This window comes from Oratosquilla oratoria, chromosome 9, assembly GCF_046742065.1.
Source record: "Oratosquilla oratoria isolate Oo_2021 chromosome 9, ASM4674206v1, whole genome shotgun sequence".
Taxonomy (NCBI): domain Eukaryota; kingdom Metazoa; phylum Arthropoda; class Malacostraca; order Stomatopoda; family Squillidae; genus Oratosquilla; species Oratosquilla oratoria.
In genome coordinates this window covers 25,284,487-25,306,977 of record NC_134785.1, presented here as the reverse complement: position 1 = coordinate 25,306,977, position 22,491 = coordinate 25,284,487, and the positions used below count along the sequence as shown (strand labels likewise).

The 22,491-nt window shown below is 37.6% G+C and overlaps 1 protein-coding gene across 2 annotated transcripts; it reads left to right on the top strand.

Annotated features, from left to right (window-relative positions):
- The first annotated feature begins 4,286 nt into the window (after positions 1–4,286).
- Positions 4,287–21,244, top strand: LOC143028271 (UDP-glucosyltransferase 2-like). Of its 2 annotated transcripts, none has more exons than XM_076190118.1 (12): positions 4,287–4,409; positions 5,236–5,415; positions 12,436–12,561; positions 13,115–13,255; positions 13,791–13,981; positions 14,915–15,010; positions 15,355–15,445; positions 16,606–16,697; positions 17,086–17,219; positions 18,827–19,046; positions 20,067–20,210; positions 20,722–21,244. In XM_076190118.1, the coding sequence occupies exons 2-12, from the start codon at positions 5,245–5,247 to the stop codon at positions 20,858–20,860; spliced, it is 1,545 nt and encodes a 514-aa protein (XP_076046233.1). In that variant the 5' UTR covers positions 4,287–4,409; positions 5,236–5,244; the 3' UTR covers positions 20,861–21,244. The 2 variants fall into 2 exon arrangements, with proteins under 2 accessions (XP_076046233.1, XP_076046232.1); XM_076190117.1 differs by lacking the exon at positions 4,287–4,409 and adding an exon at positions 4,410–4,546 and having other exon boundaries at positions 20,722–21,242.
- Positions 21,245–22,491: the final 1,247 nt, after the last annotated feature.

Genomic DNA, 22,491 nt, shown 5'->3' with positions numbered 1-22,491 from the left:
CCCAGGAGGATCGGCGGGGGCGCTCCCAGGGGGAGCGGCGGGGCGCCCCCAGCAGGAGGAGCGGCGGGGCGCCCCCAGGAGGAGCGGCGTGGCGCCCCCAGGAGGATCGGCGGGGCTCCCTCAGGAGGATCGGCCGGTTGCCCCCAGGAGGAGCGGCGGGGCGCCCCAAGGAGGATCGGCCGGGCGCCCCCAGGAGGAACGGCGGGGCGCCCCCAGAAGGATCGGCGGGGCGCCCACCAGCTGGAGCGGCGGGGCGCCCCCAGAAGGATCGGCGGGGCGCCCCCAAGAGGATCGGCGGGGCGCCCCCAGAGGATCGGCGGGGCGCCCCCAGGAGGATCGACGGGGCGCCCCCAAGAGGAACGGCGGGGCGCCCCCAACACGAGCGGCGGGGCGCCCCCAGCACGAGCGGCGGGGCGCCCCCAGGAGGATCGGCGGGGTGCCCCCTGGAGGAACGGCGGGGCACCTCCAGCACGAGCGGCGGGGCGCCCCCAGGAAGCAGCGAGTAGCGCGAGCAGCGCCGCAGGTCAAGTACCCCTGGCGTAGACAGGGCCGGCGCAGCCGGGTGCTTGTTGCTATATATATATATATATATATATATATATATATATATATATATATATATATATATATATATATATATAATATATATATATATATATTTCGCAGAAAACCACTCAGGAAATAAGACATTATGGATAGTGTCATATTTCCCGAGTGGTTTTCTGCAAAATCTTACATTCATGCGTTTTACTGAATTGTGTTGTATATGTATATATGTATATGTGTATATATATGTATATGTATATATATATACACATACATATATATATGTATGTATATATGTATATATATATATAAATATATATACATATGTGTATATATATTGCAGAAACCACAGGGAAAATAAAGTCGGAATATTAAAAGTTTTTGTCTATTACGACATCCTCAGAGTACAAGAAAGAGAAAGAGAACACAATATTTATGCAGAAATAAGAAAACTAGGGAAGGTTATAGCCACATAAAACCTTCGGACAATATACATACACACACATTCATATACGCATGGAAATAATAGTAGTAATAATAAAACAATAAACCAGCAAATACAAAATAGCATAACCATGTGGCCGAAACGTCCACAGGACATCTGGTACAAATAGGAGCCATGGTACTGCTTTACTATCCAATTAATTATGTAATTATCTAGTTTAAATAAACCTAAATTCAAGTTGATATTATCATCAAAATTGCTCTTTATAAAACTGGATTCAACGATGTTCCTTTCTAAAACAGAATTACAAACAACAATCTTTTTAACACTGTCTTAGTCAGTACTATGGTTTATGTCCCTTACATGAACAAAAACCCCACAAGATATTTGGCCCGTCCTTATACTACATCTGTGTTGATTCATCTTAATATTTAATTCTTTACCACTTTGGCCAATGTAATAGGAGCTACAGTGCTTACTGATAATACTATGGACACATCCTACATTATCGCAAGGGGAATTTTTAATGAGGAGTTCTTTGATAGTACTGTTTTTATAAATAACATTAATATTGAACTCCTTAAGGATGCGAGGAAGTCTTACAAGATTTTCATGAGTGGGAAGTACTAAAAGATTTTTTTTTTTGCAAAAAGTATTTTTATTTTGGATGTGCTTTATCTATAAGATATTTAGGATATTTCAAGCCCGATGCAATGTCATATATTTTCCTTATTTCTTAGTCCAAGCCTCTAGGATCCTCTTCCTTACTCCCATTGCATTCAAGAGTCACGACCAATTCTATGGATCAATGGTTAGCACTTTGGCCAAACATGGCCACGAGGTAGGTGTTATGTGGGAGTAAAGAGAAGGAAATATTTTATCGGCAGGGTCACCTTGGGTTTGATATTCTTGAGTGTATTTTAAGTCTAGAACTACTGAACTCTTCTAAATGTAAGGAAAATTGTTGGCTTATGTTTTCTTTTCTTTAGATGACGTTTGTGTCGCTCCGTGGTTTGAAGGAGGAGACTCCGAGGGTACGAGACATCGTCCTTCCAAACCTCGAATTCTTCGTGGACTCCAACGTCTTCGAAAAAGGAAACTTTGCTTTTGCAAATGTAAAGCACCGTTCAAGATGAACAATGGATCAAAATCAGTTTATATTAACTTACAGTAGCTCAGTTGGTAGAGCGTCGGCTTTGCTTCTCGCAAGCCCTCGGTTCGAGTCTGGGGACGACTGTCGGAATTATTTGATTGACATCGCCGTCACTGGCGATTCTATTTATGTATTACAACAACGAAAGTCCATCAAGTATACGTATCAGCTTAACCACGAGTATGAGTGGGCTTAGTTCTCCGTGAAATTAAGTTAGGACGGCAGTTAGCAGTCGAGTTATTCCTTCGGGAGTTAGACTAACTTCGAAGTTGGAGAATTTTAGTTTCGGGAGCTCAGTTGGTAGAGCGTCGGCTTTGCTTCTTGCAAGCCCTCAGTTCGAGTCCGGGGACGATTGTCGGAATTATTTGATTGACATCGCCGTCGCGGGTGGTTCTATTCATATATGTATATATATATATATATATATATATATATATATATATATATATATACATATATATATATATATATATATATATACATATATTCGTGAAGCGTGGCAAGACTCTTTCAAGCATATTCTATTGAAAACAACAGTAAAAGAATAAGAAATTATTTTCTTTCGTCAGCTTTCCAGCTTTTGGAAAGTAGGTTTCTGTGGAAAAGAGAGGGGAAGAAGCAAATGTTAATTGGAAATTAGCTTCTTCCCCTCTCTTTTCCTCAGAAATCTACTTTCCGAAAGCTAGAAAACTTACGAAAAAAAAAAGAATTTCTAATGAATTTGCTGTCGCTACCAGGACGGCCCATACGTCCGTCACGTGTACTTCTTCCACTACCTCTCCGAATGCCCTCTTCACTATGTCATATATTCTGTACCTTGTTTCTTCATCTTATAATTCCTTCTTGGTATCTGCACTGAAGATGTAATTACACGAAAGCGCTCTGCTTCGGTAGTTTACTTTTTCCTAGTGGTGATTTACGCATTTGTGAACACACGCTCCTGGTGTTTTTATTGCATATTATATATATATATATATATATATATATATATATATATATATCTATATATGTATATATATGTATACACATACGCAAATATTGATAAGCCGTAAAGCTTTGCATCTATTTTGCTTAGAAGTACTGAATGAGGTGAATCACATAAATGTGAGAATCATACTCCATACTAGGACAAATGATTCACTGTATAACCAACAGCTAAGGTGGAGTTTAGGATATTCTTAAAAAAAGGCACAAGAGAAAACCTAATTTCACAGAGGCTATTCTAACTATACTGATATATTAGTTTATGAGTTGAGCTGTAAATACCAGACTGAGAATGTTCGATGTCTGAAAAAAGCTGTATGACCCTGAAGATAAGGAGATAATTCTGTGGAAGAATATATCGAGTTAAAACAAGAAAAAACTACATTGGTGGCATTGAAAGTCACAAATTTTCTTTATCCTGAACTGATATTGAGACTGACGTGTGGAGAATATTACCTGGAGATTGGCGTATAGTGTCATCAGTATAAGAATGTATGGCAGATGTCATTAAAGATGGTGTCGTCAGTCTTAGATTATCTAAAGAAAGTGAACATACCATCATGGTAACCACACTGTGATTTGAGAAAGAAAATAGCTGTTTAATACGTCCGCTGTGTTTCGCAACCGATTTTAGCTACCCAGAAGCACTACTATTTGGATGAGATAATTTTTCTCCATAGCAGAACAAGGGCTTTCTCCTCGAGGAAAGTTTACATGACACTTTATCTTCTTGCCATGATAGCACACTTTGTTCAAGTCCATTCAAAGCCAGACTCTGAAAGGTAACTTTGCTCGATTGAGACCCCTTCAGTTCGCGTCTCCATTAAAATAAAATCATCCACCGTTAACCAGAAGGGAGTATATAAAGTCTGCAAACGGTATAGCCAGATTGAGATCTTTGTGTAGTTGTGAGTTTATGTTGGGTAGGGGTTTAGAATCCTGTGGAAATAAATTGTTTAACGCAGATAATTTGGAGGGATATCGTCCGCAATTAGACCTGCAAGAATTATATGAGAAAAAGAGCTACTCACCAATGTCCTCCAACAACCTAGATATAGGGAGAACACCTCTCCCATTCCAACCCCCACCTCTTCTTAGATCTAAGTTTATGTTTCTGTTTATGATACGCATTTGATACATTATGGACACACTGTGAGATAATGCGGGAGTGACGTCAAGGTCACTCACGTGATTGATAAGGCATATTGTTTTTTTCAAGAAGAGATAACGTATCTGAAGGCCACAGTTTCATTCAAGCGCTCGCTCCTCTACTTTCAACAGGTAAGGATCCACTGCGGAGCTGGTGTCACGTGTTGTGGTGTGTTTAGACGTGGTTCTTCTAGGGCACATGTGCAATAACTACTACCAACGCTCAGCGTCTTAGTGATTGAGTCATCCGGAGCAAGTTTTGTCCTAAAGTAAGGAGTAAGAGATTTTTCGCCATACTAATAGGCAATTGTGTGTGAACATTTCAAAACCAGAGATGTTTAATCTTAAAACAGAACTAAATTAATTGACGCTTACAAAATGAAAGATAGATAACTGAATAAGTAAAAGAATCACCTTGACTATGAGGTACAGCTTTGGTCTCTGTTCTATAGAATGGACATCAGTTCACTAGAGTCAGTACAGAGGAGAATGACAAAAATTATACAAGGGCTCAGAAATTTACCTTACAAGGAGAAGCTTAGGCACCTCAATTTACACTGTATAGACTCAGAGTGCCGGATGATCTAAAAGAGTGGATCAAAGGCAACGAGGGTGACGTAAACAGTCATCATATCAAGACAACTGGGCAGGACTCGCAGTAATGCATCTAAACTGTACAAATTGAGATTTAAAAAAGGAAATAGGCAAGAACTGGTTTACTAATAGGGTTGTCAATGAATGGAATAGACTTAGTAACCACGTAGTGAGCGCTGAAACTATCGGTTGTTTTAATAAACGGTTAGACAACTTTATGGATGGGAATGACAGGTGGTAATGGGCATGGAACTGCCTAGTGTAGGCCTTATGGTCTCTTGCACTCTCCTTCATTCTTATGGTATCATGTACCTGTTGCAAGCAAAATGGAGAAAGGATTCTTAATTTATGTCACTTGTTCCAGACAGACCAGATGCGTCCTCAGGTAATACTGGTCGGAGCCACGGTGGTGTTCTTTGCCCTCTTGTCTGGGCAGTTCGGCGTCCAAGCCTCCAAGATCCTCTTCCTAAGTCCCGTTGCATTCAAGAGTCACAACCAATTCTATGGATCGATAGTCAGTACTTTGGCCAAACATGGCCACGAGGTAAGTGTTATGTGGGAGTAAAGAATAGTGAAGTGCAGCGTAGTTGATTACATACTCTCGATATGTTAGCCAAGTTCAAAGATGTATTTCGTCCATGTATTTTTTTTGTGCTGAATTCATTTGATCACTTAAGCTGAAAAAATTCTACAGTAAGCTTCCCTTGGTAATTACTGGAATTATTAACCCAAAATTATATTAGTGTTCTATACAATCGTTTTCCTCAAATGTGAGGTGATGAAAAACACAAACACCTAACCTAAGATAACCTGGCAAAAACAACTCATCATGGTAAACATAATTTAGCTTCTAAGAACAATCGAGCATACTTAGACAAGTTAAACAATGGCATAGGAAAAATAGAATGGAAGACTCTATTTGCTTATTTATCTTACTTTTTAATTTCTTATTTCTTAATTCTTATTTCTTACTTTTTATTCTTTATCTCTTTATTTTTCATTTTTACTTTTCCATTCTTATATTTTCTACTTTTTATTCTTTTACTTTTTAATTGATAATTTTCAGTCTGTAATTTTTATATTAATCTATAATTTTCATTTTTTTTATTTTTAATTTTCAAATTTCAAATGTTAATTTCTCATATTTTATTCTAAATTTAAAAGTTTTATTTTCAAATTTCAATTTTTAATGTTCAAAAACATATGATTATTTTTCAATTTAAATTTCTATTTTCTGAATTTGAAATTTGAAATCTGAAATTTGAAATTTGAAATTTGAAATTTGAAATTTGAAATTCGATGTTTGAAATTTGATGTTTGAATGTTTAATTTTGAAAATTAGAATTTGAAATTTGATGTTTGAATGTTTAATTTTGAAAATTAGAATTTGAAATTTGAAAATTATGAATTAAAAAAATAGGATATTTGATTTATTACATTTGTTTATACTTTTTTTATTTTAGTGTCTTCATTATTATTTGCTATTATCTCATTTTTAGCTTTTAATTTCTAATTTACATTTTTATTTGTATAGATATTTTTCAATAAAACTTTTAAAATTATCTTTTCGATTTTTAATTTTCAATATATATTTTTTATTTTCTACTTTTAATTTTCTTTTATCTATTATTACTATTTTTGCTTTTGTTTATCTATTTTTCTTTTGATTTTAAGTTTTCCTTTTTGAGGGGTTAATTACTGTTTTTATTTTTTCAACTTTATTTTTTTACTTTTCAAATTTTATTTTTTATATCTTATCTTATATATATTCTTTATTCAAAATTTTAACTTTTAATTATTAATTTTTTATTTAAAGATTTAAATTTCTAATCTTTTTATTTTCAATTTCTAATTTCTATTTTCCAATTTCTTTAGTTTTAGGTTTTTATTTTTTACTTTTTTTACTTTTTATTTTCAATTATTTTGTTTTTAATTTTCTATTTCTTATTCTTATTTTTATGTTTATTGTTTATGTTTTAATTTTTAAATTCTAAATTTAGATTTTTAATTTCTAATCTTTAATCTTTAATTTTTAATTTTCAATTTTCAATTTGTAAATCTTAATTTTTATTTTTAAATTTTTGTTTGTATTTTCTAATTTTTAATTTTTTATTTTTTATTTCTAATCTCTAATTCTTAATTTTTAAATTCTAAGTTTAAAAGAAAACATTGATTTTTAATTTTAGTTTTGAATTTTGAATTTTGGATGATGAATTTTGAATTATGAATTTTGAATTTTGAATTTTGAACTTTGAATTTTGAATTTCAATTTTGATTTTGAATTTTAAATTTTGAATTTTGAATTTAACTTTTTCAATTTCTAATGTTTAATTTTTAATGTTTAATTTTTAGTTTTTAGTTTTTAATGTTTATTTGTCTAAATTATAATTTTGATTTCTATTCCTTATTTACTATTTCTAATTCTTTATTTTTTATTCTTGATTATTAATTTTAATTCTTAGATATTAATTCTAATTCTTAATTCCCAATTCTTAATTCTTAATTTTTAATTCATAATTCTTAATTCTTAATTCTTAATTCTTAATTCTTAATTCTTAATTCTTAATTCTTAATTCTTAATTCTTAATTCTTAATTCTTATTAATTTGATCTATCTTAACTTTATAATTTTTTACTTTTTCATTATTTACACTTTTTCACTCTGTCATTCTTTCATTTTTATTTTTTCAATTTTGTATCACACACACACACACACACACACACACACACACACACACACACACACACACACACACTCACTCACTCACACACACACACACACACACACACACACACACACACACACACACACACACACACACACACACACACACACACACACACACACACACGTCGGATTGACGGCGAAGATGGCAATAGAAAGTGGAGATAATTATTTCTATGGATTGAATGAGGGAGGAGATGACAACCTCCCCCGATTAACAAGTGTAGATGAAAAACTAACAAAAATGAACAAATCATGGGAGATTAGGTTTAGCTAACTTGCAAAAGAAGTAAAGGATGAGAATGAGGAATTAAAGAGGGATAATAAAGAATCCATAGCAAAAGAGGTAAGTGGTTGGAAAAGCAAATTTGAATTTAGAGATATAGTGAAACAACAGATGAAGGAACACACCAAGGACACAGTTATTAAAGTGATGAGAGAGAAGGAGAATATAGTAAGAGACTTAGCAGATAAAAACAAATGTATAATTATACTAGGAATGGAAGAGAAACATAATCCAAATAGGACTACAAGAGTAAGAGATGGAAAAAAAAAAGAGTGAACAAGGTACTAATAACATTTCAAGAAGGTAAACAGGAAATAGGAAAATAAATTAAAGAAATATATAGACTGCGGAAATACAGTAAAGACAAGACCAGACCAATTAAGGTTAAATTCAGGTCAAAAACGACAGCAGAGATTGTCTTATCAAAAACAGGAAAACCAGCAGAGAGTGATCAGTACAAACAGGTATGGACAAAAAGAGCCATGAATGAAAAGGAAAGACAGGAGGATAAAAAAAAAAAAAAAAAAAGAGCAGAGTCAGATAAAGAGAAATTCTATTGGAGAGTAGTAGATATGAAAGTGAGGAAATGGTCCATAGGAGAGAAAAACAGAAGGGAAACAGAAAACAGGATGGAGGTAACAGAAAATTAAAAGTGTCCTTCACAAATATAGATGGATTAATAACAGGCTTGAATGAACTAAATGGTTATCTGATGGATAAGGAACCTGACATAATGGGAATTGTGGAGACAAAATTGAAAAGTCCATTACCACCCAACAGTGTTGGACATGGTGTATATATTTATTGGATTAGAAACAGAGAAGTAAAACAAGGTGGTGGAGTTATGTTCCTGACTAAGAAGGATATAAATGTGAGGAATGTTACATATGGAAAGAATAGAATGGAAATGATTATGATGGAAATAGAGGACAGGGACAAGAAGAGTAGGAAGTTTGTGGTAAATTATGTGCCTCCTAAAACGGTTTCGTGGGAAGAGAGAACACACGAGAATATGTTAGAAGACACAAGGATAACACTAAATAAGATAATGGAAGATGGAGGAAGAATAGTTATAATGGGTGACATTAATTGTAAAGAAATCTGCTGGGAAGAGATGACAGTGAAGGGTGGAGACGACCTGTAGGGAAATATACTACTTGATATGATTATAGAACATACAATGTCACAATGGATACAAGAGAATACTAATTATAGAAATGAGGAAGAGCCATCGAGACTGGACCTAATAATCACATCAGAACCTGAAATAGTGGAAAAGATTGAATGTAAGATACCACTAAGTAAAAGTGACCACATATTGGTTGAAGAAAAATACATGGAAAAAACGAACAATCTAGAAAGGAAAGAATGATGTATGGAAAATAAATGATAAAATGAGATCTTTTTCTTCAAAAAACAGACTGGGAAAGGATACACAAAGAAGAAACAATAATAGAAGAGAAATGGAAAATTTTGACAACAATTTATAAGAAATGAGTAGAAAAGTATGTTCCAAGACAAAAACAAGAAAAAGGATATGTAAAATGTTGGTACAACAAAAGATGTAGGGAGTTGAAAGATAAAAGGGATAAAGCTTGGATAAAATCGAGGAAAGACAAAAAATCCGAAAAATGGAAAATATATACAGGTTATAGAAATGAATATGTACAAGTGCACAGAGAAGAAAAAAGAAAATACGAAAAAGATGTCATAGAAAAATGTAAAGATCAACCAAAACTATTTTATAGATTTGTAAACAACAAATTGAAAAACAAACAAGAATTAGTGAAACTACAACAAGGAGGAATAGAGTACACAGAGGAAATAGAAATGGCGGAAATTATGAATAAGCATTTTAAATCAGTGTTTACGAGGGAGAACATACAACTTAGAGATGTCAAGTGGGAGGGGGAAGTCCCCCCTATGAAAGAAATAGAAGTAACAAGGAATGAAATAATGAATCACTTGAGTAATCTCGATGTCAGAAAATCGCATGGTCCAGATGAAATGGCAAACTGGATTTTGAGAGAATGCAGGGACGAACTAACAGACAAAATACATAGTCTAATAAACAGTTCATTGAAGGAAGGAAAAGTTCCAGAAGTTTAGAAAAGAGCAAATATAGTTCCAATATGTAAGGGGGAAAACAAAGAAGACCCTACAAACTATAGACCGGTCTCTCTTAGAAGTGCACAGAGAAGAAGAGAGAAAATACGAAAAAGATGTCATAGAAAAATGTAAAGATCAACCAAAACTATTTTATAGATTTTTAAACAACAAACTGAAAAACACACAAGAATTAGTGAAACTACGACAAGGAGGAATAGAGTACACAGAGGAAATAGAAATGGCGGAAATTATGAACAAGCATTTTAAATCTGTGTTTACGAGGGAGAACATACAACTTAGAGATGTCGAGTGGGAGGGGGAAGTCCCCCCCTATGAAAGAGATAGAAGTAACAAGGAATGAAATAATGAATCACTTGAGTAATCTCGATGTCAGAAAATCGCATGGTCCAGATGAAATGGCAAACTGGATTTTGAGAGAATGCAGGGACGAACTAACAGATAAAATACATAGTCTAATAAACAGTTCATTGAAGGAAGGAAAAGTTCCAGAAGTTTAGAAAAGAGCAAATATTGTTCCAATATATAAGGGGGAAACAAAGACCCTACAAACTATAGACCGGTCTCTCTTACAAGTACGGTAGCAAAAAATTGTGAAAGAATGATCAAAATTATGTAGGTAAAGCTTTTGGAAAAAAAAGTGTACTAAATCCGAGGCAATTTGGATTTAGACAGGGAAGATCATGTATCACTAACTTGATGTGTTTTTATTCAAGACTAATAGATATAATACAGGAAAGAGATGGATGGGCTGATTGTGCATTTCTAGACCTGAAAAAAGCTTTTCATAGGGTGTCACATAAGAAGTTGCTAAAGAAATTAGAAACTGCAGGAGGAATACAGGGCAAACTGCTGAAGTGGATGGAAAACTTCTTGCATGAAAGGAAAATGAGAGTGGTGATAAGAGACAAACATTCCAATTGGGATGAGGTGATTAGTGGAGTTCCACAAGGAACAGTTCTGGCCCCAATAATGTTTGCTATATATATTAATGATATGGATGAAGGAATTGAAAGTTATATGAGCTTCTTCGCAGACGATGCAAAAATGTTGAAAAAAGTGAACACCGAAGGAGATTGAGTCACTGTAGAGTGATCTCAATAAAGTATAGGAATGGAGTAGGAAATGGGAGATGAAATTCAACATTACAAAGTGTAGTATAATGGAGTTTGGAAGAAGTAAAAAAAGAATAGTGGGATCATATACATTGGGAGAGGAAGAAATTAAAAAAGTGGAAAAAGAGAAGGACTTAGGAGTCATTATTATGAATAATATGTCCCCTGAGAAAGATATAAACAAAATTTTTGGAGAAACTTATAATTTAATGAGATCAATCAAAGTGGCATTTGCATACCTGGACGAAGAAATGGTGAAGAAAGTACTAGTCACTTTGATAAGACCAAAATTGGAGTATGCAGCGACGACGTGGTCACCAAGTACAAAGATATGTATAACAAAACTTGAAAGAATACAAAGAACAATTACGAAATTGGCACCAACGCTCTCAGAACTATCATATCAAGAGAGGCTGGCAATATTTGAGCTACAGACATTGGAGCAAAGAGGAAAGAGAGGAGACTTGATAACTATTTACAGAATCATGAAAGACATAGAAACTATTGATAGAGAGGATCTAATAAAATGGGATAGTAGAGATACAAGAGGAGATGGAAAGAAAATCAAGAAAGACAATTATAGAAAAGACTTGAAAACAGCTTTCCTCACATGATAATAGACGTTTCGAACAGGTTAGATGAGAATGTGTTGTGTGCAAAAATAATACACGAATTTAAAAACAGTCTATATAAAACGAGATATGGAGACGAGATACCACGAGCATAGCTCCTTTTCCCGCAAAATACAACTAGGTAAACACACACACACACACACACACACACACACACACACACACACACACACACACACACACACACACACACACACACACACACACACACACACACACACGCACACACACACACACACACATATATATATAATATATATATATATATATATATATATATATATATATATATATGTGTGTGTGTGTGTGTGTGTGTGTGTGTGTGTACGTGTGTATATGTGTGTGTGTGCATGTCCGAGAGAGATATAGAGATTTATAAACGTATATGCCTATATACAAACATGACATTCAGTCCAATCGGCCTATATTCTTGTAATGTAGACCAGATGTTTCATAAAATAATGATTTTATAAAAAAGAACAAAACTATTATATAGTTACTGTCTATTATGACCTCCAAATCAGTGAAAATAGTTCCTGGAGTTATATTTTTATTGTAAGGATATATTTTGATGGCAGGGACACCTTGGGTTTGTTATTCTTGAGTGTATTTCAAGTCTAGAACTACTGAACTCTTCTAAATGTAAGGCAAATTGTTGGTTTATGCTTTCTTCACTTTAGATGACGTTCGTGTCGGCCCGTGGTTTGAAGGAGGAGACTCCGAGGGTACGAGACATCGTCCTTCCAAACCTCGAATTCTTCGTGAACTCCAACGTCTTCGAAAAAGGAAGCTTTGCTTTTGCAAATGTAAAGCACCGTTCAAGTTGAACAATGGATCAAAATCTGTTTGATATAACATTTTCAAGTATAGTCCAGGTTGTTATGCAACGGGTGAGGGAAGAGACACCACCGATCAACGCTCTTAGGCGGAATATTCAAATAAGAGGGTAGCGAAGCAATGTCTTGAAGAAGAATGAAACCATGACATGTAATGGTGGATGCATTTACAAAAAAAAAAAAAAAAAAAAAAATCAAGCCATATTTGATCAAGGGCTAAAGTAGCATGGATAAATTTTCACATTAATATTGCCAATATGGGTTTGCGCAGAAAAGGTGCGTTAGTACTAGTGCCCTACCCTGTTCTTGTATAGAGTTTGCCACCGGTGGCGGCACTCCTATATTGCGACGTCACTTCGCGGAAAGACGGGAGGAGGGGCTATTAAATCACTTCCTTCTCATACCTGTAGCAACCAATCAGGTGTCATGTTGCATTTCTCTGCTTGTGTCAATTAGAAGAACATTTCAACAGACTTCACAGTCCTTCTAGCATATCAATCCTAATTTGTTTTCTTCCGCGAAGGTTACGCACGACGCCGCGGAACTATGTGCACAAGGGTTTCTGGATCCTAAGGTACAGGCCCTTCTCGACGAGACCTTTGACATGATCATAACGACCCCTGGATGGTCACAATGCTTCCTCGTGTTTCAGCACAACTTAAGGGTACGTCAAACGTTACCATGTATCTCTCCCGGATCATTACTGAAAAAGTCAGTTTCCTTAAATCTAACCCCCATCACTAAGACAGTTTCCCTCCAGATGAATGAAGTAACCTGCTGTTAGCCCTAACCTGTTTTGGGTGAAAAGAGTTTAGACCAAGCGCAAACTGAGACGCAGGCGACACAGATGACGCAACACAGAGCAAAGGTAGACATCCTGTTGCTGAAATGAAGTACAGTTTGAGTTTCTCTTTCACTTGAAATGCTGACATAGTACATCTAGAAACATTTCAGGTGAGAGAGAAGTTCTAACTGTACTTTAGTTCAGCAAAAGGAAGTCTGCCTTTGTTTTGTGTTGCTTCGCCTGTGTCGCCTGCGTCGCCTGCGTCACCTGTGTTGCCGGCGTCGCTTGTGTCACCTGCGTCGCCTGCGTCGCCTATGTCGCCTGTGTCGCCTGTGTCACCTGCGTCGCCTGTGTCTCCTGCGTCTCAGTTTGCGCTTATGCTTACAATAGGTTAATCAGGTTCCCTTTCTGACAGGTTCCTTTCGTGTTGGTGCACCCTATATCTATGACGACGACTCTGGAAATCTTGTTCGGCAACCCAGCTTTCCCTTCCTATGACGCCAACCTCTTCATTGACGCAACATTTCCGCTCTCCTTCAAGAGCCGGATGTTCAACATCTTAGTAAACTTGATGTTCTTGGCATCGCCCTACTATGAGGCGTTAATGTAAATGGGTGCTAAGAGTTATTGAAAAATACAGCTGTAATTCATTGTGATTTCTACATACATACATACATACATACATACATACATACATACATACATACATACATACATACATACATACATACATATACTAAAGGCTTTTTCCCCCTTACACGGGAGGTAGCCATAAAGCAAAAGCATAGAAACCACTCCCTTTCATTCCATCCCCTTAAATACCTCTTCTCTCCCTCTTATCATGGCACTTCCTGGATGACGGGTCATCCCTGCATCTTGTCCACTGCCCTAGGTCAGAAGTAGTGTCGCAAGTCACAGCACATCCACAGCAAGCCCGCTTCATTAAATCGGCGACCCCCCCCTCTCTCCGTCCCCTCATCCAGAAAAAGAGAAGACGGGGAGAAATCCCTTTGGGCTGCGTCAATTTATTTTTCATATATACTCACTCACCCCCCATCCCCCACCCACTCCCCCTCATGCATCACAGCATCATCTATACACAACCATTCTCCATTCACCCCTATCTTCTGTCCTCTCCCGTCCTTCCTCAACAGACTTTCCCCTCTTCCCCAAAGCCCCTTTTACCCCATCCATCCATCTCATTCTAGGTCGCCCCCTCATGTCCACAAACACTTACATAAACACCCACCCACAAAAAACACACGTGAGCGTGCACACTTTAGCACATGTATTCTATGTATTCTTAACGGCTGATTAAATATTGAGACATTCTCACAAAGTGACGTGGGTGGAAAGAGGAAACACAGGAGACTTAATCCAAGTTTATTCCTGACTGGTTCCGCGAGACTAGACAAGAATAAACTCAGATTAAGACTCCTACATTTCCTCTTTCTACCCACGTCAGTTGAATGAACATATTTTGTTGATTCGTGGCAGTCCTCTGCTTAAATAATTCGGTTACCACCCGGTGATCCACAGATCAAGGAACGTAGGTCAGTCTCGGGGCATCCTGCCCGAGGACATGCCACCCTATGAGGAGTTCTACCGCAACGCGAGTCTTCTCATCCTAAACAGGTTAGCCGATCTTGAAAAAAAAAACTCTTCTTCTTCCATTTACGTAATGTATACATTTGTAGATTAAGAAGCTCCACCACTAAGACTCAAACTCTTGCACGTGTAAGAATGTTATTGTATTGAACTTGACCGTACAAAAGGAACGATCTAAAAATAGACCTGACCATTCCCCCTCAGTGGTCAGCTTTGTACAGTGTGTAATCTTAATTTCATCGAGTCCTTATTCAGGCGAGCCATCCGTCATCCATTTGTTCTGGCCATTTCCTACCGAGCCATTGGTATATTAATCCTCCCTTCTTTCTTTTTCTCTCTGCCCGAATGGACGTTGTTGGTCCGGTCTGCAGTTACCGATACATGGAGACAACCAAGGCCTACGTGCCCAACATTATCCATGTTGGAGGACTCCACCTCAAACCCACGAAGCCCCTCGCACAGGTAGGACCTATCAACTGCGTGGTTAAGCGATTAAGGCTCTGTTCACACTAGCGGTTTGAACCGCGGCGGTTCAATTACAAAGTAAGTCAATGATGGCATTCACACACAACCGTGCAACTTTTCCTTGACTATACAGTAGCGCTGTGGTTTCCGAGCGGTTTAAACAGCTAGTGTGAACAGGACCTAATTCTTCTCGTTCCGGGCATCCCTTTCCCTCTCAATCTCCCTGGCCTCGCCTTGGAACAAATCTACCTCGATAAACCCGCTTTTCGACTGGTATCCCTTTTATGTCTACTCTAGCTGTCGTTAGGTTATCTTTTCAAAGCAAAATACACTTTGCAAAATTTCCGTGTGGTTTCTCTCCTCATGTGTTATGGATATTGTGACAACATCTCGTGTGCGTTCGGGTGCAAATATGAATATCTATTCCGGCGTTTTAACCCATTGAATTCGGTGACCCTATTTGACCTATCTAATTTTACCGGTCGTCAGACGATTTTATTCACCAAACGAGTAGACCCCACGGTGTCCCGACCGATAGGGACCCATTTCAGGCCGGAGATCAGCTTCCTCAGGGTTGAATAAAATTGTCCGGCGGCTTCAGGAAGAGGATCTGTCGAGAGGACATCACCGTGTTGATGGTGTTGTCGGCAACTGTGTGTGGTCGAGACGTAGCACAGGAATGGATACATATGTGACCTGGAGTACGAAACAGTAGCGATCCCAAACACAAAAATCCAAAACTCTGTAGTCAAACATGACCTATAACTTATCTAATATTTTTTGCCACACTCCATCTCAAAATATTAGAAATAATGACCCCTGACATTTTGGGAACTGCGAACTCGCCTTCGGCAAGTAAAAATGTGCAAGAATGTTGCACATTCTGCAAGCCACTTGTGAAATTTCTAAAGTTTCTTTTGAGGTTACTTCGTCCTATGCACGAAAAGATCTAGTCTTATAAAGCAAAATATGAAGCTATATGCAATAATGCATTACCATTTCATTCATCTTTGTGGCACTTCCGTGGTGGCAAAGGGTGCTCGATTTTCACCTTTGCATATTAAACAAAAATTAGCTAAAATATTTTTTCTGGATAGAACTCATTCAAGTCTGTGACTGCATGTTTGAATTCTCTTAAACTAATTCATTCCCCGTAGGACCTGGAGGAGTGGGTGCAGGGTGCTGGAGACCACGGTTTCATCTACTTCAGCCTTGGATCTGTTGTCAAGACTTCCCAAATGCCAAAAGGGTATGGACACTTTGTTAATTTGACTTAGCACACATATGAACTGAAATTTTTGTAGTATCATGGGGGAATAAACTGAACTGACTTCATGCAGGACTGAATAAAAATATACAATTAAAATGTTTACGAGGTAGATTTGCAACTCTCAATCAATCCATTAATTTCAAGGTAAACGAAAAAATCCTAAATCCAAGAACTTGAGGCATCATTGGTCAAGTAGTATGTGATACCAATTGGGGTCGGATGCATTTTGGACGTGTAAGGAAATTGGTCCATAATTCAGTTTATTCTTCAGGTTTGTCAAATACTTCGGCTCCGCATCTCTTATGACTTGAGAAATAAATAGTTTCGATGGAAATTTTGAAGGTAATTTTACGTTTCTTGATTCCAGTAACCTTCAGATGCTGGTGAGGGCGTTCGAGCGTCTCCCGCAGAGGGTATTGATGAAGTGGAACGATGACCACATCGAGGGTCTCTCACACAACGTGCGCTTGACCAAGTGGCTCCCTCAGCAAGATGTCCTAGGTATTCCGACAAAACGAGAGTTCCTTGCAGTTAGCTGATAACTAAACAGTATAGTGAAAGGAGGTGTCACCTCCGTTTCCTGTGTTTCCTCTGTTTCCTCCGTTACTTCCTCTGTCGTTAACAGTGTTTACTACTACGTCTAGTGTTCCCTTCTATGATCCCCTTATCCCTCGTAGTAGTAGCTCGTTGTAGACCTCTCTCGTTCACTCGTAGTAGTAGCTCGTTGTAGTCAGCATGGTTGTAGTTGTGGTTGTGCACTGCGTGGTTGTGGTTGCGTGCACTGTAGATTGGTGTACCCGTACACTCGTAGCCGTATCTTGCTCTAAGTCCTGTAGATTGATGCACCAGTTCTGTCTGTTCGGAAGCGTTTTCTATTCACTCGTTTCGTCCCTAGCTGCTCACCACTGTCACTATTGTCACCTCCGTTACCAATGTAGTAACTACGGTTTACTTTCGTTGCCACTGTTCCATTCTATGGTTTTGTATCTCTTCTTTTACTTTCAATTTTCTTTTCATCACTGTCTTACGTAAGAATGTCATTCTCCATATCTTTCTGTAGGAAGTAGGTCATGTTTCTTTATGAGGGTGAATTAAACGGAGGTAAAATTTTCCTTCTTTTCTTCCCGAATAATATTACACTTGACTTGTCAATTTACACCGTGGACTCCCAACTGGGAACCTCAATTTACTCACTAAGCTACTTCGCACCGACGCGACGTCACGACTTCCCCTGTACAATGATCTTTACTCTTGCATCTAAGTACCTCCCCTATGGGCGTGACTTTACTCCCGTGAACCAATAAACTTTTCTCCTCCTCCACCCTTTCTCCAATCAGAAAAATTGTTACAACGTCTTAAGATATACTGCTTACTCAAGCAATCACGATATCGATGCATGACTGGCATAGTTTACATGTTGTTACATCAATAATATACAACAATAAAATCTGGTCTCTAGTAGTTGTTTATAAACTTAAGACGAGGAGCGAGATTATGCAACTCCTTTGCGGTTATTATTTATCAAACATCCAACTCATAAAATGAAATTCCCACCCCTACCCCTCTATCTACCTTACTTGTCTACTTTTATCTACCAGCCTCTTACAGGAGGCGACACTCTTGGCGAATCAAATGTTTAGGAAAAATACCACTTTAAGTGTTACAAAATTCTCAACATGCTATCAATGAGCCTGAAACTTTTATCTTTAATTCGTTCATTACTTAGCTCCTTGATCCAGTACGAAGGAAGATTGTCTGCCCTGCCTGATAAACAGCGACAACTGTCGACTTGTTGAATGCTTTTCCATTACAGCTGTGTCTAAAAACTCTTGTCCAATGCGTTTAGATTGGGCAAATTTAGATTTAAGAAGGAAGTAGGCAAAATCCGATTTTCCAATAGAGTGGTTAACGGATGGAATAGACTTAATAATCATGTAGTAATCGTTAAAACTATTGGTTGTTTTAAGAGAAGGATGGGGATGATAGGTAGTGACGTACATGGAACTGCCTGGTTTGGGCCTTGTGGTCTCTAGTAGTCTCCTTCATTCTTATGGTCTTCTTTTCTTGTGTTCAAAAACTTACCTAGAACTCTCTATTGCATTTGACAGCTCACCCGAAAGTGCGCCTCTTCATCAGCCACGGTGGTCTTCATAGCATAATGGAATCTCTCCACAACGGCGTACCCATCCTCGGAATGCCAATCTTTTCGGACCAGATGAACAACGTGGAGAAGGGGGCCCGACAGGGATGGGCAATTCGCCTCAATTGGAAGGAACTGACGGAGGAATCACTGATGTCAGCTCTTGACATGGCTCTGAATGATACGAGGTAATGGCAATATCAACATTAGATAGGTGGACAGTGTTCCTATGCACATATTCTCGCATGTATTAAGTTTACTAATAGTCACTGATGAAAAATATAGTAACACAACTAATACCAAATTCGGAGCAGAAGAAAATACTGGAGACGGGTTGTCTCTATATTTCGACTGTTAACTGCAGTCCTCTTCAGTAGTGTCGAAGAGGACTACAGTTAGCAGTCGAAATATATAAAGAAAACTTCTCCAGTCTTTTCTTCTGCTCCGACTGTGGTATTAGTGTTTTACTAACAGTGTTTCGTTGAGTGGTTTTTGGTGGTCTGTAGATTACTGTGGATGTGACTAGTGTGGATTCTACAGCAGTCAGTTCTGCCACTTTTACTTTGTATACATACGAATACAGTTTTGCCAACACTATCGTAGGCGCAGTGTTGCTTCTTGAATCGCAGATGCAAACATAGTGGAGGAATTTTTCACCGCGGATTAGAGATATATTGGTAACCCTTCTTTCCGAATGCATGGACCGCGAAAGGCAGTACTCAGTGCTTTGATATATCTTTATTGTGTTATCATAGGGCTGAGAAAGGATACTTTTTGTGTTATTGCATGGGTATTTATAGAATAATCAGGCATATGAACATTCAGATTCCATTAGGAAGTCCTCATTATGATGCTCCCGGTCTCACAAGCTACCAATAGGATTTTGTCTTTCTCCTTCCCTCTTCAATAATAATAATAATTATAATAATGATAATAATAATAATAATAATAATAATAATAATAATAATAATAATAATAATAATAATAATAATAATAATAATAATAATAATAATAATAATAATAATAATAATAATAATAATAATAATCAACACATATGTTATAGAGCATTATTCCTCGATTTGGTTAATTCTGGCCAAAACCCGTTTGTATGCCACCAGGCTTAATGTTTAATTGAGAATTTGGCCACCACACCGAATGGGCCAAAAACCTCGTTTCGCCTGGAACTGTGCCATGCTTTCCTTCGGCAGAGTCCGAGACAAGGCGCGTCGGATGGGGACCATCATTCGGGATCAGCCGATGACTCCCGCAGAAACGCTGAACTACTGGGTCGATTATGTATTGCGGCATGGAGGAGCTCACCACTTGCGGTGTCCTGCTGCAGACATGAGTTGGTAAGTGTCCTTTGCACCCAAAATCCAAATAGATTAGTATGTATATTGCATGTACCCAACGTGACTTCGTAGATTTTTTTTTTTAATCTCGATCCTGAGTTCGGCGCTGGAAAAGGACTGGGGATTGAATATATGCGGTAATTCTCGCTTTTCTCCACTGATGGTGATACTGCACAGCTTTCCCGTAGCATGGGTGTGAACTGATGAGGTAAATTGCCGTATAGTAAATGTGTGTGATTGTATTGGGTGGTCCACCACGTACGTATATGCATTTTCATTGGAATATAGTCGGTTCTCTTATAATTGGCGATATCGGGCATCTACCCTGATCGTCTTTCTATCATGAGTTGCACGTGACAGAAAGCAAGTAAATTCGAGATTCACATTCAAAGCAAAATGAAATAATGTTTAATTTAAACGTTTAACTGGATTTGTTGCAAATCAAAAGCTCTTCTGATACTGTACTCTTCACTTATATGGCGTTCTACTGTATTGTACCATGTTGTTCCAGGTTTGTCCTGTACAACTGTGACATTTGGCTCACCGTGGTGGCTTCCGTCTGTGTGGTGGTCTACGTGAACTTCGCTATACTGAGGTGCTGCTTACGGCGTTGTTGCCACTCTAAGGCCAAGAAGAAGAAGACTGAGTAATCTTTATCACAGTAGTCTCTACTTCAGCCTTACAGTATATAGTCTAATCATTCTGATAGTATTACACTGCCTTGGTCTGTGATTAGCTACTATGTCCACAAACTGAGCCTTATCTAGTTCGATTCCCAGTAGGCTGGGGGGGGGGTAGTAAGGGTTGATATGTGCATGTTTAACCATTTTAATACGAGTCAAATTCTCGCACGCAGCATCGGCTACCATATTTACGATGCATCACACTACTCACATTATAAAATATAAAGTCACTGCTGTATTACTCGTTCTATTTCACTCTGAGTAATAATATAGAAAACATGATCAAACCATTTCACAGAATCCGGGGGGTAACTCATGTACAACTACAAATATATATATGTATATATATATATATATATATATATATATATATATATATATATATATATATATATATATTCATTGTATATATGGGCAGGAGATTTTCTCTCAAGCATGTTTGGTTAAATTTAATGGCAAGATTATTATTGCAGAGTTTTTTATCTGCCTTTTCTCTTTCTCTGAGAATCTTTTTCCCTTCCACGGGAAGTTGTCTTATAATGTCACCATATGACATTGTTTTGTAAGTTACTTTGGGCATGGCTTTACCAAAGTGAAAAACTGGCCAGAACGCGTTTTCACACTATTTAGTGCTTCATCAGTGGCTAGAGTGTGAATATCTGATTGAATTTTTGTGTTTATATACTATTAGTGTTGGTCTGATATTTCATTTTTGAGGCTTCTGATTGGCTAGTGGGCTGGACTGGGACTCCCGAACTATTCTACTTCCTGATTGGTCGGCTGTTGTGTGACGTCATCAGTATTGTGCCTTCTTTCAGGGAGCTGAGATCTCCTTACGCTAGGGAGGGCCTCTAAATCCCTAGTTTGTATATTAAAATTGGGAGATGTTTCTTTAATAAAGAGAGCCTCGAGGATAGGTAGTCTTCTATGGTCTTGGTTTGTTGCCAGCACTTCTGTGTTTTCTATTAGAGTTTCTCTTTTTAAATTTCTTTTGTGAGCAGAATGATGGTGGTTTTTGGGAGCTCCTGAAGAGAGGTGGTATGATAACCGGCGTGAGAGCTTCATTGTTGTCATGCCAATATAGTTTGAAGGTTGGGATGCACAGTTCCCAAGTTTACATGTGTACCTATATATGACATGAGTTCTCTGAAGGTCACTTTTACTTTCTCTTATATTATTCTTTAGTAGCAGTTGAGATGTCTTTTTATTTTGATAATATATAATCAGTTGTACTTTAGAGTTTTCTTCTTTTGGTTTAATATTTCTTTTAATAATTTGTTGCATAACCCTTTCATCTTCTTTGTAGGCTGTGGAGAAGAAGGACTTATAGTAAATTTTAATCAGGTTTTTGGCGTTAATGTCCTGTGGGATTTTTGTCTGGGTGGCTTTTGTCCTGGTGGTTTTTGTCCAAGTACCATTTGTCTAGAGTTCTTTTTGTGATTCGCTCTATATCCTTATTGGCGAATCCATTATTTATAAGGGCCTTTTGAGTTATTGTTTGCTAAAAGATCTAGAAAATCAGTGGCGGATTTGACATTGTAGTCAGCGGGAGTATAAGGAGTGAGGATTTCAGCAAGTTTTTTGGCAATTTTGTAAGT

What these genes read in the sequence shown, in the direction of transcription:
- LOC143028271 (XM_076190118.1), top strand. Translation starts at nt 5,245, where the DNA reads ATGCGTCCTCAGGTAATACTGGTCGGAGCCACGGTGGTGTTCTTTGCC. An exon ending in AGTCTTCTCATCCTAAACAG is followed by an intron (nt 15,011 to 15,354) that starts GTTAGCCGATCT and finishes TCCGGTCTGCAG; the next exon opens with TTACCGATACATGGAGACAA. An exon ending in CCCTCAGCAAGATGTCCTAG is followed by an intron (nt 17,220 to 18,826) that starts GTATTCCGACAA and finishes TGCATTTGACAG; the next exon opens with CTCACCCGAAAGTGCGCCTC.